Source organism: Scleropages formosus, chromosome 5 (assembly GCF_900964775.1).
Source record: "Scleropages formosus chromosome 5, fSclFor1.1, whole genome shotgun sequence".
NCBI classification, from domain to species: Eukaryota; Metazoa; Chordata; class Actinopteri; order Osteoglossiformes; family Osteoglossidae; genus Scleropages; species Scleropages formosus.
This window is the reverse complement of record NC_041810.1, coordinates 10575910-10593704: the sequence shown is the minus strand read 5'-3', so window position 1 is coordinate 10593704 and position 17795 is coordinate 10575910. Positions and strand designations below refer to the sequence as shown.

The 17795-nt window shown below is 47.2% G+C and overlaps 3 protein-coding genes across 3 annotated transcripts; 1 reads left to right on the top strand and 2 right to left on the bottom strand.

The window, feature by feature from the left end:
- Positions 1-343: 343 nt before the first annotated feature.
- On the bottom strand, positions 344-4867 carry LOC114909050 (uncharacterized). Its single transcript, XM_029251794.1, has 11 exons — positions 4635-4867; positions 4086-4228; positions 3797-3849; positions 2823-2933; positions 2642-2740; positions 2281-2372; positions 2023-2177; positions 1796-1857; positions 1119-1220; positions 925-1023; positions 344-809 (listed from the first exon to the last, which is right to left on the bottom strand). The coding sequence occupies exons 1-11, from the start codon at positions 4746-4748 to the stop codon at positions 772-774; spliced, it is 1068 nt and encodes a 355-aa protein (XP_029107627.1). The 5' UTR covers positions 4749-4867; the 3' UTR covers positions 344-771.
- A 1053-nt stretch (positions 4868-5920) lies between these two features.
- LOC108931100 (uncharacterized) lies at positions 5921-10178 on the bottom strand. Its single transcript, XM_018746695.2, has 11 exons — positions 9995-10178; positions 9421-9563; positions 9094-9155; positions 8594-8704; positions 8257-8355; positions 7710-7834; positions 7335-7471; positions 7097-7158; positions 6819-6938; positions 6608-6706; positions 5921-6189 (listed from the first exon to the last, which is right to left on the bottom strand). The coding sequence occupies exons 1-11, from the start codon at positions 10106-10108 to the stop codon at positions 6116-6118; spliced, it is 1146 nt and encodes a 381-aa protein (XP_018602211.1). The 5' UTR covers positions 10109-10178; the 3' UTR covers positions 5921-6115.
- A 4578-nt stretch (positions 10179-14756) lies between these two features.
- On the top strand, positions 14757-17174 carry msantd1 (Myb/SANT-like DNA-binding domain containing 1). The gene is made up of 3 exons (XM_018746721.2): positions 14757-15150; positions 15857-16141; positions 16866-17174. Exons 1-3 carry the CDS (start codon positions 14897-14899, stop codon positions 17155-17157), a joined length of 831 nt encoding a protein of 276 aa, XP_018602237.1. The 5' UTR covers positions 14757-14896; the 3' UTR covers positions 17158-17174.
- Positions 17175-17795: the final 621 nt, after the last annotated feature.

Genomic DNA, 17795 nt, shown 5'->3' with positions numbered 1-17795 from the left:
CCGCCGTCTCCTGGGCTGTTGCCCAGCGACTGCTTGCGGTACGTGGCGAGGAGTTTACCGCGTGGCGGTAGGTTGGCTCCTTTGAACCTTCAATAAATATCACGAAAAGTTCAGAACTGTCACTCAGAATGGTTCTACTCCCTGGATTCCTTCCCATTTGGATCTGGAGTTGTCATGGGGGAGAAGAACATGAAATAAACTGTTGTGACAGATGGGAATCGAGGCTACGCCCCCATCTCGCAGCCTGGGAGCGGTGCCTGAGGAACGCTGCTTGTGAGACGGTGAGCATCGGGTGTGGCCGGGTGAACCGGTTAGATTCATAAAAAAAACACTAAAGGTGCGGCGAATGAAAGGTGCTTTAGTGTCACCGGTGACTGTTATAATGGGTCGTAGAACATTTACAAATGTATTTAATTAATAAATTTCAGTTTGAATTGATTAATGAACACGTTAAATTTCAGTTAATGTGCTAATGACACAAGGAGTAATGGTCAGTAAGAATGTCACACAGGAGTACTCTTTTTTTGAAATCGGTCAGTCAAGGTACTTACCCTGAACAGATACAGTAAAAATTACCCAGCTGAGTAAATGAGTAAAATGTCCTTTTTTCTGGACTGCGCACCTTTGCTTACCTCCGGCATTAGCAGCTGAGAAGTGGGGTACTGTTTTAACCTGTTAACACTAACACTACTGGTTCACTCTTGTATAACTGACATGCGTTTTCAAGATACATCATCAGTCGCTCTTGGACTGCTGGTGTGTGTTGAGGTCTTATTTGGTTGAGGAGATCTCCTTTTCGGGACACACATCTGCAGGAGACAGTGTGGAACTTGCATTAGTCCTGGACAAATGTCCTCCAAAGCCAGGTGCTTTAAAGCACGGAGATGTAGTGAGAGGTCTGTGGGACGCAGAGGAGATGGTGACCTTTCTCGGGGTCCATGAACTCTTGGAGTCCCAGGTCCAGGCAGTTCACTTGTCTCCTGAACGTGTCCATGACAGAATCAGGCAGGGTCCTGGTTCTTCCTGTGGAAGCAGTGGTCAGAGGGGTTAGTGATTCAGGGGCTCTTTCTCTGAACATCGGTGACCTAGGGTTAGCGTCCGCTTAGAAATGTACTGACCCCATATCTGCAGATGCTGGACCGTCTGCTCCTCCGTGCTGTGTTTGACCCTGAGGAGCAGGCAGTTGGGGCAGCTGAGCAGCTCCATCGCTGTGACGGGGCCTGAGAGAACGCAGAGCCCATTAGGTGTAAACCCATTTGCTTCTTCATTAAGTTACAGTAAGTTTAAACTTTGTTTTAAAGGCGGTTGCTTCAAGTATTACTGTCTCTTTAATCCCCTTTTTGTTAAGGATATGAATTATTCAGATTATTCATACAATGTGACTAGAATGATTCTCACACACGAGTCTGTTTTCCCACAGGGATGTCTGACTGGTCAACTCTTCGTACATGAGGGACAACTGGGACTGCTTGGGGGAAATGTTCCTTGCGGTGCCCAGAGGGATGTATCAGTCTATATAATACATATGTATGTATATATGTATATTTTGTATATTGTGGGGGGGTGCGGTGGTGCAGTGGGCTTGGCCGGGTCCTGCTCTCCGGTGGGTCTGGGGTTCGAGTCTTGCTGGGGGTGCCTTGTGATGGAGTGGCGTCCCATCCTGGGTGTGTCCCCTCCCCCTCAAGCCCTGCGCCCTGTGTTGCCAGGTTAGGCTCCGGTTTGCCGCGGCCCTGCATGGGGTAAGCAGTTTCAGACTGTGTGTGTGTTGTATATTGCGTAATATGTGAGTACTTGCCGTATGCGATAATGTGGCTGGTGATTTTATGCTTCTGAGAGAATGTCCAACAGGACCCATGCCTGCGAGCAGAAACAGGAGTAGAAACATTATGCAGACGCAAATTCCGCTGACGGACGGAAATTATTAAAATTGTCGTTCTTCCTCGTTCCACTGGCCGTGTGCTGCTGCTTGTACACGTGTGTGACGGACAGGTCGCCTAAGGAGGAGACGAAGGATGCGCTTACTGCCTGCTCCCGTATTCGAGGAGGATGGTGTCATTGTGAGAGGTCGGCGACAGCTTTATCCAGATGCTGTCTACGTTTGCCTGAGACGATGTATAGTTCTGCGAGGTGGACGAGTAGTTGCTCGCTGCACCAATCAGGAACCATTTCCCAAATATCTGGCAACGAGAGAACAGACACAGGGCTCAGTGCTGCTAAAGGGAAGGCAGAACACTGCTCTGAGGTGTGCAGGTAGCCTCGTACACAGCTGAGCGTGCCCACCTGCGCACGGTCCACTGAGTGCAGCACAGCAAACAGATCCTCGCAGGCAGGTGGAGATGTGGGCACCTTGTCCTCCTTTTCAGGACACACATCTGGAAATGGAGCACATATGTCACATTAACCCCAAAACCCGTGTACTGTTGACCCATCATGGTGTTGACATCTCACACGATCAAAGAGCTTCATGTACTTGTGTCGCGCATTGTCCGTGTCTTTCATTAGATACACGGAAGGCATGTGAGAAGCACTGTGGTGAAGGTGTGTGGAGCTGGATTCCAGAATCGTCTCACAAACATATGATGGGCAAAATATTGAGCTCGGGGTCTGGTGAGACTGGGTGCAGAAGCAGAGCGGGTGAGACCTTTCTCGGGGTCCAGGGTCAGAGAGAATTCGAGGCCCAGACAGTCCGTACGCCTCCTGAACGTGTCCATGTGCGAGTGGCCCAGCTTCTGCGTTCTTCCTGTGGAAGTCATGGTCGTGGGTTTTGGACACAGCAGAGTAGCTGGGGGTCATGGTTGCCCTGCTCTGACACATCTACTCACCGTAGATGTATAGTAAGATGACAGGTTTTTCAGCCACAGTGTGGTTGGTCAGGATAAACAGGCAGGTAGGACGGGTAAGCTGCAGCTTCATATCGTGGCCAATTTTGAAACCTGGGGAACATCATAAAACTGTTGCCAGCTAAACAGTGCCATCATCAGTTCATAATGATAATATTTCCATTTTGTCCTTTCATGCATGAACGCTTATTTCAATATACTTCCAGTGGGCAAGATATTGAGAGTGAACACCAAAGCTTATGCATTTGAGTATATCTTGCTTGGAATTAGTCCAAACCATCCCCTCAAACCCATGATGTTTCAAAACCTGAAAAGCCTTTGGAATATTTACATTTAGCTGATGCTTTTCTCCAAAGCAACTTACAATGTTCAGGTTACAATTATTTACCCATTTATACAGCTCAATAATTTTACTGGAGCAATTTAGGGTAAGTACGTTGCTCAAGAGTAGTACAGCCAGAGATTGAACCTCTGACTTCTGGGTCTAAAGGCAGTGACTCTAGCTACTATGCTACCAGCTGTCCCCTATTTAGGGGATCTCATTAAAAATATGTGTCCTCTGAAGTGGACAAAAGTGAACGGCTGGGTCTCAGGAGCATAAGAGTTGTGAGCCAGAGGGGGGAATCTATGGCATGGGTGGGGCTAATCTTGATGGACAGCACACAAAAGCCTGCCCCATCGCCCATTCCATTTGTCAGACAGTAAGACCAGCTGTGTCGTCCAACTAAATCTTCTAAATGGGGGACCTTAGTCTTCCCTTCATCCTGCTTGGCTTCAAGCTTTAATGGACCTGTGTGTTCATGCTGTATAAGTTCACACTGTTCTGTCGCTGGGTTTCTTCCCAGATTCAGTTCTTTATTTCAAACTGCATTCCTACCAAAGAGACACCTTTAGTAGTTGAAAGAGCTTATCGTGACACTCAGTTATTTGCACTGTGGAGTTAAGCAAGTACTTGCCGAAGAGTGTGGTGCTGGTGATGGTGGACGTGGAAATATCACAGGACTCGTTTCTGCAAGAAGAAGATGTGACCAGAGCTGTTAGATGAGCTGCTGTTGAGTTGCTGCACCAAACAGAAAGTGAAGCTCCAACTGAAACACACCTCTGAACCTCCCACTGGTGAGACGTGTTAACAAATTACACTTTAAACATGAATCCTCTGTCTGAAGTTCCAAACAGGAGCAAACAGCTGATCTGAGAGATCGTCTGCGGCCCGTGATGAACCGAAAAGTCTCAGGCCAAACTGACCCCTGAGTCGCGGTCTTCAGGAGGGTCGTGTGATTTTCAGGGCCCGGCTGCAGCTCCATCCAGAAGCTTTTCAGACCCCCAGCAAGGGACTGAAATTCCTTGTTGTTTGAACTGACTGCATGAAGAAACCACTTCCCGAAAATCTGGCAGGAGGAAGAAGCTGATTTTGCATCACCATGACCCAGATGAAGGTAGGTTTGATGTTGCAGGTGGTTTTATTCTAATGATGAAAGTCGTTCTGCTGCAAATGGACTAATAAAAAACCATGGCTCCTGAGACAAGAGGAGTCCCGATGAAGAACGCGAACCTGTTTCAGGTGACAAGGCCAGAACTTGCCACCTCTTTTTCCTAAACACCCCAACATGTCCCATAATCCCATCTCCCTGCACTGAATAATAAAGCTGTCCTGTCCTCTCCTAGTCATCCAAAAGGGATGGCTGTTACTGTGAACAATGTGCAGAGGGTATTAAAGAGTTCAGCTCTTCCATCTGCTAGATTAAAGAGTCCTAGATGAGCACCAGAGGGTGAGCCAGAAGGCATGAGCCATACCTGAGATTGGTTGACCGTCTCCAGGGGCGTGAGCGCGTCCTCGCAGCCGGACGGGGCAGCTGCGGTCAGCGAGAGCAGGCTGAGGACGGCGGCAGCGGTGCACGGGACAGCCATGGCAGCAGGAGTGGTGGAGAAGGAGAGGAACTGGGTGCACCTGAAACGGGTCTGCGTGGCTTCTGGCGCAGAGCGGTCAATGGCAAAGGGAGCAGTCCCTCAGTGTTTGTTCTGATTACTGTCCAGTTCTAGGAAACAGCACTTTTGATTTCAAAGTAAACACTTTCTCTGAACCTTACAGAAGTATTATTGATCGCTCTGACAAATGATTAATTCCACTAAATATTGTCTCTTCTCTAACTTGCATTTTGGTTGACGTTTCATAACTATTTCTATAAATAAACTTTTCTACACTTCTTTTCTGCCACAATTTAAAATTTTAAACTGTACATGTGCATACTTCAGTTAAAATTTTTTAGACATCTCTACTTGTCTGAAAAATGTTTGAGGGAAAAATTTACTTGGAGTTATTTTGAAAACGACTCCGCCTAGGGATTCCTTCGGGGTCCCCCGCCGGTCCCAAGCCCGGATAAAGGAGGAGGGCTGGGCGTGGGACTAGCGGCCCCACCCCGTAAAAAACCCACACCGCTACAGAAACGCCAACAAGTACTCAGGACATCTCAGCAAAGATGCCTGGAGATCCCTTGTCGGCAGCCTACGCCCCAGGAGGGGTAGTAGGCATTAAGTAAGTATTTTGAGAACTTGCAGTGTTATTGTATAAAAACGCTGTCTTTGCTGTTCTTTTTGTTGCTGCACTTGCTGGTTCACACATTTCTGTCTGTTTTAAACATTGGCACTAGCACTAACAGCTGGGCTCGAAGATAATATACAAGATCTGTAATATTAATATGTAATGATGACTGTTAGTCTGTAAAAGTGTTTGATAAAGGCCAATGAGTGACACAGCATGAAGAAGTCACATTAATAGCTGGATGGTGCACATCTCCACAGATGATTCACCCACTGAAGGACTGACTTGTAAACTACACACACACGCAGTCTGAAACCCCTCATCCCACGTGAGGGCACGGCAAACCAGAGTTTAGCCCGGCAACACAGGGCGCAAGGCTGGAGGGGGAGGGGACACGCCCAGGAGAGGACGCCAGTCCATCACAAGGCACCCCAAGCGGGACTCGAACCCCAGACCCACCGGAGAGCAGGACCCGGCCAAACCCACTGTGTCACCACTTGTAAACCAGAATTGTAGAAATAATTAAAAACACATTCATGTCAGTAATATTTTATTCATCAGATTCCTTTCAATTTTTTTCCCAGAATATTCCTGTTTTGGAAGTGAGAACTGGAAATGTAGAGAAGCTGAAGAAATGGGATTCAGCTGACAGGAGCAAGGCAGTGATGTCTGTGATCCTGTCTGTCACGGTCACTCTCTGTGGACCGGCCGGCCGCTTTTCGCAGGCATTTCATCGTCAGTCCGACTTGGAATACTGGTGTGTGGCGACATCCTCTTTAAATGAGGTGATCCCTTCTTTAGAGCACAAATCTGTAAGAGAGAGTGTGGAACTCACACTAGTCCTGGACAGATGTTCTCAAATGCCAGGTGCTGTACTGGAGAATTGGTCCTTCTGGCACATTTTGGCCTGAGTCTGTGAAGAAATGTGTGTGAGTGACAGAGAGAATGTGCTCCACTGGAGTATGGATGAGTGACCCATTGTAAGTAGTGTATCTAGCAGTGTAAGTCACCTTCGTGAATAAGGCGTGTAGGCTGGTAACACTGCATAGAGTCATTGGAAGTTGCTTTGGAGAAAAGTGTCTGCTAACTAAATAAATGTAAATGTAAGAGCATGTAGGCAAGTCTTGCTTCATGTTATGTTTGGAGGACAATTCCAGCATCCTCTCTCAAAGACTTTAAGGCTCAGAGATTATTGTGAGGGTCTGTGGGACTCAGAGGAGATGGTAACCTTTCTCAGGGTCCATGTACACAGGGAGTCTCAGGTCCAGACAGTCCACGTGTCTCCTGAACGTGTCCATGACAGGTTCGCTAAGGGTCCTGGTTCTTCCTGTGGAAGCAGTGGTCAGAGGGGTTGAGCACGCCTCCCACAGTGGGACTGTGGCAAAAGCCATGAAGGACACGGTACCCTGGCATGGGTGTAGCAGAGGAAATGCACTGACCCCAGATATGCAGCTGCAAGATCACCTTGCTCTGTGCATTGTGGCTGAACTTCAAGAGCAGAGAGTCGGACCAGCTGAGCAGCTCCATCACATGCTGTTTTGGACCAATGCCTGAAGAAACTGCCATTTTGAAAAGGAAAACCACACAAACCTCTATCATTCAACATTGTTTAATCTTCATTTATATTCAGTCATTAAGGGAGCACATTGTGCCTTTAATTTCCTTATCGTTAATGTTAACTAACTACTCATCATTAGCTCAGCGTGGTGATGCTTGCCTGCTGTGATAGTATTGTGGGCGATGGTTCTGTTGGTCCTGTATATCTCACAACCCTTATGGCTGCAAGCAGAGAAAGGAGTACAAAACAAGTGCAGTGAGGAAGAGTAAGGATTTGAAAAACTCGATAAGAGATGATTTCTCCTCGTTCCACAGGACGTTTGTTGCTTGTTCTACACCTGTGTAACTCATGAGGCACCTGGTGGTACCAGAAAGAAGATGTTTCTGGATGAGCTTACGTCTTGATTATAGTGTTGATGTAGAAGGTGCCATTCTGTGGTGTTGGCGATATCTTCATCCAGACACTTTCCACTTCTGCCATAGAACTTCTAGAATTATTGTCTGCTTCGGCAATAAGGAACCAGTTTCCCGACACCTGAAGGTGATTGAAGAGCACATCAGTGGACTGAGGCTCGGGATCTCCTGGGTTTATCTCCCTGAGCAAATGTGTTTGTAACAAACTGTATGTAGAGCAAACAAATGATGAAACCCACTCCTCCAGTCAAGGTTCAAGGATCACGGTCACATCCTCTGTCATGCACACAATCTCAGACATGCAATGACCACACGTGCACACAGGCACCAAAGCGTGATCTGCAGGCCTCCACACCCACCTGAGTAAGGTCACTCGGATACTGCGGTCTGAGCAAATTCTCACAGTTGAGCGGGGTCTCAGAGGTCAGCTGGTGCTTCATAGACCAGACTTTGGATGAGAAGTTCAGGTTGTTGGGACAGAGGTCTGCAGGAGAAGCATGACGAAAGTGAATTCAGTCCCACACAGGTGTGCTGCTCAGCTGTATTGATGGAAGGGAATTCCATATCTCTGGATTTTCCACACCTGTCCTGCTCTATCCTGATAAGCTTTACCAGGGCAGCCTCTAGGGTACTGGTCATGGCTGTGACCTTGTGACTTGAAGGTTGCTAGTTTGAACCTGACAAGATACTTAATCTTGGACTTACTGCAGTTAAAGACCAGCTGTATAAAAAGGTCATATTCTGCTTGGGTAAAAGCGTCAGCAGGGAAGGGACTGTGGGAATCATGTTTATGAGCGGTACTTTGAACGGATTCATGTCTCATTAATATTTACCTACCAACGCAAATATTTGTTCAGAGATTTTACAGCTGAAAGTTTGTGTGGGTGGATTGGCTCCCAGGGTCACCTGTGTCAGGGTCCTTCAAGATCAAGCCTCCTAAGCCAAAACACTCCATTCGGCGTTTGTGTGCATCCAGCTCCGCAACACTGAGATTCCTGGTTCTTGCTGTGGACGTGGTGGCCAGACAGAAGACAATTTGGTGACAGGGTCACATGTGACAGAACTTGGGAACCATAATTTGCACCAGACTCGTGGTTGCAGTTACATCCTAGTGTTTGACCGTAGTGTGTGTGTGTCTGAGTATGTTCTCTGAGCAGTCCACATGTGTGCAGGCAGTCTTTACACTGTCTGGGATCTGAGTTGACCTGGTCCCTGTTGAGGACTATGTCGGAGGAGTTCTCACCCCACAGCTGTACACAATGAATGGTTTTCCCGTCTTCAGTGTTGTTGAATTTCATGAGCAAGCAGCTGGGACAGTTGTATAGATGGACCAAGTCGTCAACCCGTTCAGGGTCTTAAAAACACCACAAGAACAGACTGTCCCATTCAGTCGCGTCCCATTGAGCTCTGAAAGTTCCAGATTGGGAGCACCTGATCTGATCATGCAAACTCAGTTTCAGCTTCTCCTGTGGATCTTCCTTCAACACAGCAGGCAATTAAAAAATCTGAAGTTTGCATGCAAATTGTTTCACCGCAATATCCTTTCACTTCTCGACTTCTGTTGTGTTCCTCATTAAAAACAATGTTTACACATCGCTTATATCTACATACATTACATTCGCATTTATTTATTTAGCAGACGCTTTTCTCCCAAGCGACGTACATCTCATATCCGACTGCAGTATGTAACGTTTTACCAATTAGAAGAGATCATTTGCATTGCATAGTCATAGAGATACTTGCCAAATAGGAGAGAGGCTTTAACAATTTCTATGTTTTCAAGAAAAAAATGACATGATCCATTGCTGAAATGAGAAGTTGTGACAAAATTAACACAGTAAACACGTTGAAACCAAGAAAAGTGGACTATACTACCTGCAGGTCTTTAAGGAGCACAAACTGGTTGAACCATTACATTGCCCGGCTTCTCAATACACTACAGTGCTGACTAAATTTAATATTTCACTGTTTGCTATAGTCATTGCTTTTAGCAACACATGCAGAACAGGAGCACAGTGACTATTTTCCATGTCATACCTGGTGAGCTGATAATTTTCTGAGTGAACTTACATCTTGGCAGCAGCATTGAGAAAAATTTTGTCACGCTGAGGGTTAACTATCATTTCCATCCAGGCATTCTCTATATTTCTCAGACAGGTTTGCGTTTTCTTGCATTCACAAGCTCCTCCAACAAGGAACCATTTCCCAGAATTCTGGCAAGAGAAAAAGGCAGATTTAGTTGTCGCACATACTTATCATGATCATCATCCAGATGAAGGGAGGTGTGACGCTTAGATGGTTTTACTCTATTTACGTATGAGAGTCCTTCTGCTTCAAATGGACTAATAAAAAACCATGGCTCCTGAGACAAGAGGAGTCCTGATGAAGAACGCGAACCTGTTTCAGGTGACAAGGCCAGAACTTGCCACCTCTTTTTCCTAAACACCCCAACATGTCCCATAATCCCATTTCTCTGCACTGACTAATAAAGCTGTCCTGTCCTGTCCTCTCCTAGTCATCCAAAAGGGATGGCTGTTACTGTGAACAATGTGCAGAGGGTATAAAAGAGCTCAGCTCCTCCATCTGCTACATTAAAGAGTCCTGGATGAGCACCAGAGGGTGAGCCAGAAGGCATGAGCCATACCTGAGAGTGGTTGACCGTCTCCAGGGGTGTGAGCGCGTCCTCGCAGCCGGACGGGGCAGCTGCGGTCAGCGAGAGCAGGCTGAGGACGGCGGCAGCTGTGCACGGGACAGCCATGGCAGCAGGAGTGGTGGAGAAGGAGAGGAACTGGGTGCACCTGAAACGGGTCTGCGTGGCTTCTGACGCAGAGCGGTCAATGGCAAAGGGAGCAGTCCCTCAGTGTTTATTCTGCGAACTGTCCAGTTCTGTGAATTACCAAATATTTCCTTGAAGACCAGAATGAAATTAACAACTACAAATTCTTAAACAAATTCTTAAATTGCTGATGACTGGAAAAATGTATACTGCTGTTGTTTTTTAGTAATGTTTTAGTTTGTGAACTTATTATTTGCATAATTTATTGTAATTCTCTCTGTTTCAGCTGCACACCTACTGTATATTGATCATTTTGCACGGGTATTCAGTTGGAAGTTCTTAGAGAATATCCAGCACACCTGTTTTCACTCTGTCAATCAGTCAATCAATACTGTGTTTTTAAAAGAGAGAGCAGCCATGCAATAGATGATCAAGGAGAGCATGCTGTTGTTCCTGCTCTACTTGAGCTGGTCTGCATCACATACATTTTGTTCTGGGGTTCCTGCTACTTGTTTCCAAGTTCTTGCTTCCCGTGTCTTGCCTTCATTGTGTTACCCGAATCTTCCAGTCTCCATGTCATTAGAATCTCCTTGTTCTCAATTCTTCATCCCTGTCACAGCACCAAACCTATACTGACCAACTTTGCACTTCACACTTCTAAATAAACTCTGCACTTGAGTCCACAGCTTCCGCATCTCCATTTGATCATGACACACTGCTGAAAAGTGTGGGGCTTCATATCAAGCGATGGAGAAGCACAGTCAAGCTGGTGTCCACCACCTGAAGATGATCCTCCACCTCAGCTTTGGTACCACCACCGTCCTTTCTTCTCAGGTATGCAAATGGAGTCCAGATGGGACTCAGAGGATGGCATTAGAGGCTGAGAACATTGTGGCCAACTCCGTGCTTCTGGAAACCACAGATAATAATGAATGCCTCAGTTTCACTCTCAGGTGTCAGTACAAATGAATAAAGTTTAATCTGTAAGTTGCTGAAGGTCCTAAAAGAGTCTACGAAGCAGATAAATAGCAATAAACCAAATGTTGTATTGAATAAGTGATGCTTGGTGTGGTGTACTGATCTTATGTCCAAACAAACTTGGGACACCCCACCCCTTTCTGGTTCACATTCAGTACATGTCCCCTCCTGTGTAAGGATGTGCTGTACTACGTAAAACAGTTCTGGACCTTTAAAGGCATGAACCAAGGTTCACAGAGAATGACATGTACTGTGAGTGTTTCCATCCCACAGCTACTGTAAGTGAGGTCCTGGATCCTCCAGTGAGCGACCAGTTAAATGTCAAAAGCTGTTGTCCATCACAGCGCTTGCTTGCGTTTATCCTTATGAGCCCTTTAACAAAAGCTCACCTCAGTCAGCTTTTTTAGATCATGATTTCCCTGTAAAACCTGATGAAACTCAATGTTTAAGTATATCAAAGTTCTAAAATATATCAAAGAAATATTTGTATACCCTGCAAGTCCTCCAGACCAACTCTATCGGTTTAGATTATATTCAAGAAACGACTTGCGGTACTGTTACTTTAGGATTTTTCTTTGCACATTTTTATTGTTTTAAGGTCTTAAAGCCCAAGTTTTTATTCTTAATATGTGTATCTTGTTTTTAATCTCTGATAGTTTCACATTCTCTATATTGTGAAATATGAGTTGTTTAATTACATATGACTAAATAATCTTTCAGATATAATAATGTGAATTTACTCTTTTAATAGGATGGTGATGTAATTATGTCACGGGGACAAGCGGTTCTGAAAATGTGTGTGTGTGTGTGTAATTATGTACTGTCCTATGTAGTGTTTAATATTTGTAATTTTTTTTTAACTTTATTGAATTTAATAAAGTTAGAAAAAAGAGCATTGATCAAGAGGGACCAGGTCTGGCCTGAACATGTAGATGATGTCCAAATGCTGGAAGAACCCACATGTAATATAAAATTTGGATTGTCCTCTCCTGCTCACTGACAGAAATACCAGGGTCCATCTTCATACACAAGGGACTTTCAGCATAATCCTTGTACAAGCTTTGCCAGCTGGTCTTTCTACCTTGTCTGACATTTATACCATACTTAAAAAATAAAACTATGGTTCTAAACTACGGTAAAACATTACGGTTTATATGAACATCTCAATTTTCCCTTTAATGAGACAAATGGTTAAAGATGTTATATCTAATATACACATCCTATTTACATCTGCAGCGTTCTTCTGCAGTACTTCTTGTGGAACTTGAGTGGGTTTGGCCTGTTTGACTATGAGAGGAGCACCACAAGCAGTGGAAAAGGAGGGAAGTCAGAGTGGGCGGTGTCTTAGGGGGCCGGTCCTGTGCATGGGGTACTTACTGCCACCTTGTGTTCACAGTGACAATGACAGGCTGCTCAGCCTGATCCAGTTCTGAAGTCTCATCTCATCTCACCTCACCTTCCTCCGCTATCCGGGGCCGGGTCGCGGGGGCAGCAGTCCGAGCAGAGTCCTCCAGACTTCCCTCTCCCCGCACACCTCCTCCAGTTCCTCTGGGGAAACCCCAAGGCGTTCCCAGGACAGCCGGGAGACATAGTCTCTCCAACGTGTCCTGGGTCTGCTCCGAGGCCTCCTCCCAGTGGGAGAAGCCCGGAACACCTCCCCAGGGAGGCGTCCAGGAGGCATCCGGAACAGATGCCCGAGCCACCTCAACTGGCTCCTCTCGATGCGGAGGAGCAGCGGCTCTACTCCGAGCTCCTCCCGGGTGACTGAGCTCCTCACCCTATCCCTAAGGGTGCGCCCAGCCACTCTGCGGAGGAAACTCATTTCTGCCGCTTGTATCCGCGATCTCATTCTTTTGGTCATGATCCAGAGTTCATGACCATAGGTGAGGGTAGGAACGTAGATCGACCGGTAAATTGAGAGCTTCGCCTTACGACTCAGCTCCCTCTTCACCACAACAGACCGGTACAATGACCGCATTACTGCGGACGCCGCACCGATCCGTCTGTCAACCTGCCGCTCCATTTTTCCCTCACTCGTGAACAAGACCCCGAGATACTTAAACTCCTTCACTTGAAGGAGCAACTCCCCCCTAACCCGGAGGGGGCAATCCACCTTTTTCCGACTGAGAACCATGGCCTCGGATTTGGAGGTGCTGATTCTCATCCCCGCCGCTTCGCACCCGGCTGCAAACCTCCCCAGTGCACGCTGCAAGTCTTGACCTGATGAAGCCAACAGGACCACATCGTCCGCAAAAAGCAGAGACGAGATCTCGCGGCCACCAAAACAGACACCCTCCGTTCCCTGGCTGCGCCTAGAAATTCTGTCCATGAAGATAATGAACAGAATCGGTGACAAAGGGCAGCCCTGGCGGAGTCCAACATGCACCGGGAACAGGTCTGACTTACTGCCGGCAATGCGAACCAAGCTCCTGCTCCGGTCATACAGGGAACGAACAGCCCGTAGCAGCGAGCCCCGGACCCCATAATCCCAAAGTACCTCCCACAGGATGCCACGAGGGACACGGTCGAATACCTTCTCCAGGTCCACAAAACACATATGGACTGGTTGGGCAAACTCCCACGAACCCTCCAGCACCCTAGTGAGGGTATAGAGCTGGTGCAGTGTTCCACGGCCAGGGCGAAAACCGCATTGCTCCTCCTGAATCCGAGGTTCGACTATCGGTCGGATTCTCCTTTCCAGTACTCTGGCATAGACTTTCCCAGGGAGGCTAAGGAGTGTGATTCCCCTGTAGTTGGAACACAATCTCTGGTCCCCCTTCTTAAAAAGAGGAACCACCACCCCGGTCTGCCAGTCCAGAGGCACCGTTCCCGAACTCCACGCGATGCTGCAGAGGCAGCTCTGAAGTCACTTCTGTCCAAAACGTGACAGATGTGATAGAGCAGTGGCTGCTCTGTGTGCCTTTTCTCTCTCGCCGCACGCTGTGTCACACCTGTCTTACAAATATTGTTTTGTTGGTGATTTCCCATAAAAGATAAGAGCAGAGAATGCTGCAGCCCGCAGCTCTGTTGTGCCACATTGTTTCTGTTAGGGTTTATATTCGGTCATGTAATTCTGATCCCGTGCTTGACCTTGTTTTGACCTGGTGAGGTGGTGCGACGGCTTCAGGTGGAAAGATGATCAGAGGCAAAGACAGAACTTGAAAAAAATAACAGCAGGATTATGAAAAACTGTGTCAGCTCTGTAGGTTTTGTCCTTTGTTCTCCTTCATTTGCACCCTGACCTTTGTAATGCTCAGGGTGGCATCTTTCAGCCCATTGCTATTGATATTCTATAAGAGTTTTCTAAAAGCACTAGATTTTGAAAAAAACATATACACATAGATGGCATTAAAAGCTTTTAAATGCATTGTTTGGACAGAATCTAAGAGTAACCGCAAGTCGCCAAGGAAACGGAACATCCTGCTCTCTCACCTCCCTGCGGGTATTATTTTACGTGTGGATTTGCAGTGAGCCCCAGGCTGCTTTATGGGCTTTCAGCTAAAAGCTTTTTGCTATGGAGCAGGAGTCGGTGAGAGAGAGAGAGAGAGACCTGAGCGAGCGAGCGAGTGCTCACACATGGTTGCCAAGGCAACTTGACATCACGGTGACGAACTTCCCCACTTAAAAGCTTTTAACCGGATCCCTCTACGGCCCCGGGCCCCGTTTGCAGGCCTCTTTGCTGAGCTGGGAGGGACAGCCTGGCCTGCCTACCCCTCGGAGGACAAGGGGGTGAGACACAGCAACCTCTCTCTACATTTGTACCACAGGACGTTCAGTTTGCTCCCCCATGCGATGGCTGCAGATGATGGGCTGGGGTTCGCTCTGCTGGGTCACAGCGAAAAGCACCGGCGCGCCCGCAACTGGACGGACGCAGAGATGAAGGGCCTCGTGTGTGTGTGGGAGGAGTTTGTTGCCGAGCTCAGGAAGGCCAAGCGGAACGCAAAGATCTACGAGAAGATGGCTAAGAGGTTCCTGGAGCTCACGGGCGAACATCGGCACAGGGAAGAAATTAAGATGAAAATTACGAACATGACTTTCCAGTACAGGCAAGTGTGGGAGGGACGGCAGCGTGTGGCACCCGTGAGGCCAGGGAGAGGAAGGGCTAACCCACCCACAGGGCAGCGCTGTTGTCACTCAAAGCGTTGAACATGTGGATCAGAGCCAGTGTAGGCTGGATGAGGCCCTCGCTCTTCTGGTGGACTGGCAGCGCAGCCGTTGCTGAGTGGCACTGCTATGCTGAATAAATGTGGCAAATGTAGCTTTGCCCGATAGAAGAGCACACGAGTGGTTAGAGGCTCTGCCATTGCACTTTATGGGAGCAGGCTTGAATTCCTCTCCTGCTGTTGTACCCTTGAGAAAGTGTGTTAAAGGAACTGTCTTTTGTGTGTGCATGTTCATTCACCGCACAGTACATCAAGGGGGTTACAGCCTTTTCTAGCCAAGGGTAACAGTGACTTCTGTGAACAAGTCTGAGGGCCACATGTGTTACTATCATGGCAAGTGACACAGTGCATCTTAAGGTCTATACTGAAAATTATTATATTTTTTTAGTTGCAATGTGTGTTAGAGTGTGTGCGGATACCTATAACTGTGTCCCATGTTGGACACCCCTGTTGTGCAGTATGCAGTCATAAAGGCTTCCAGTACAAGGTCATTTAGCATTTGTTGTGAAGATGCAGAAGTGCTGTGTGTGTGTGTGTGTGTGTGTGTGTGTGTGTGTGTGGTGATGTAATCCCCTCTGCCCCGCAACAGGAAGTTGAAATGTTCAGCCAACGGCAGTGCTCCAACGCCAGAGTGGCCCTACTTCCGAGCGATAGACCGCATTCTGTCCAAGGCCCTGGATGTGGGCGGGACACAGAGCTGTGAGCAGCAGCCCCCGCATCTCTCTGTGACCTGCCCCGAGGCATCGCCGTCTCTCCCCAGTGCCTCCCCACCAGGGTTCCTGCCCGAGTACACGGGCTCCTCTGAGGAGCAGGAGCCACAGGTGGAAGTGGGGGGTTCCGAGAGCTCGGGCAGCCTGCAGTCCCTGGAGCCCAGGTGACTGTCTTTCTTGACCGCCGGGTGTTCATATTTTCTGGGTGCAATAGCTCCTCGGTGTACAATCACAGCTGGGACCGGTCAGTGACTCAGTTTGTTTGTAACTCCAATGCCACTTTCACCATTAAATCACAATAAACAAAAGGTACGTAAGACAGACATCCCTCAGTTTATGCACCGGTTCAATTATGTAAAAAATTTGGACGTAACCATGACAAATAAAATGACCTACAATGTATTTGTATTTGAACATTTTTACCACAGACTACTTTGCAATGTTAAAATTTAATGAAACTAATTTAAAACGACTGAAAATCAAAATAATGTCGTTGGCATGAATTCGTATTCAGTGCTGATTGTCGACCGATTCTTGCCGCAAACATGAAACGTTTCTCATCTTGTTATTGATCACCGGCACTTAGGAACACTAGACAGGAACTGGAAACACTGTGGAAGTGAGTTGAATGAAGGTGGTCCCACAGTTCCGACTCCACGCTTTTCCAGAGGAGTCAGCGTATTTGCATCCATGTTGACTGACTGTTAGGATGCTCAACTTTTTAGTGGTACCCGGAGACTCATTTACGGTACTCAGCCGTTGGAAGGGAACCGTTTTCTGTGAAGGAACGTATGCTTATATGTGTGTTAGCATGCGCAGGTTTCAGGAGGTCAGCACTGTGCTGCCTCAGAGAGTCCAGGTGTCCCCTGACCGCAGTGCTGTGTGCAGGTCGCAGCCGCCGCCCACAAAGAGGAAGAAGGTGCTGCGCTCTGCGCTGAAAAGGAGGAAGCTGCGTGTGCTGGAGGCCATGCTGCAGGAGCAGAGGCGGCTGGGCCGGGCCGTGGAGGAGGCGTGTCGGGAGGTGCGTCGAGTAATGCACCAGCAGAACTTCCTCCAGGTGCAGAGTCTGCAGCTGCAGGAGCGCATGATGAACCTCCTGGAGAAGATGATCTCCCCAGCGATGCAGCCGATGCCCTGGGTACCAGCAGACTCCAGGGGGGTGGGTCCAGGCCAGGGCTGAGACACACGCCACCACACATAAACACATGCAATGTCCACAGCTTAAAAATAAAAGTTGTCAGAAGAATTCAGCTGTTTTACCTGGTGCAAAAACTGCAAACATATTTCAGCATTAAATGCCAAAATAAAAATTCCTGGTGATGTTTATTGTGTAGCATATGCAACATGTGAAAATATTGATGAATTCTGGGTGCATGTCACACTAGTTGTGTTTCGGTGTCAACGTGGAGCCGACAGAGGACATTATTATTTCCCTTTGACTGCATAACCTTAAAAGACTTTTTACATACACATGCTTCATTCATCATAGGCCACTTAACACTGTGACAGGTGACATTGAAGATCGACAAAGAAATATACAGTTTTTTCCTTCAAAAAAGACAGTAGTATGTGAAGTACTTCAACGTCACGTTAACATGTATGAGCAGTTGGAAGAAATGACGAAATAAAGATGCCTGGCATGGCCTCAGCACCATTTTTTCACAACGTTTCTGTAAAATTTCGGGTTATTGTAATACAATTTGTATAGTTGTAACACCTTTACTAAACCGAATAAACCTGAAAATAGGAAAAAAGTTTATCAGGTCCACTATAACAGTAAATGATTCATCTTTCTGTTGAAATGACGATTTTGCGTAT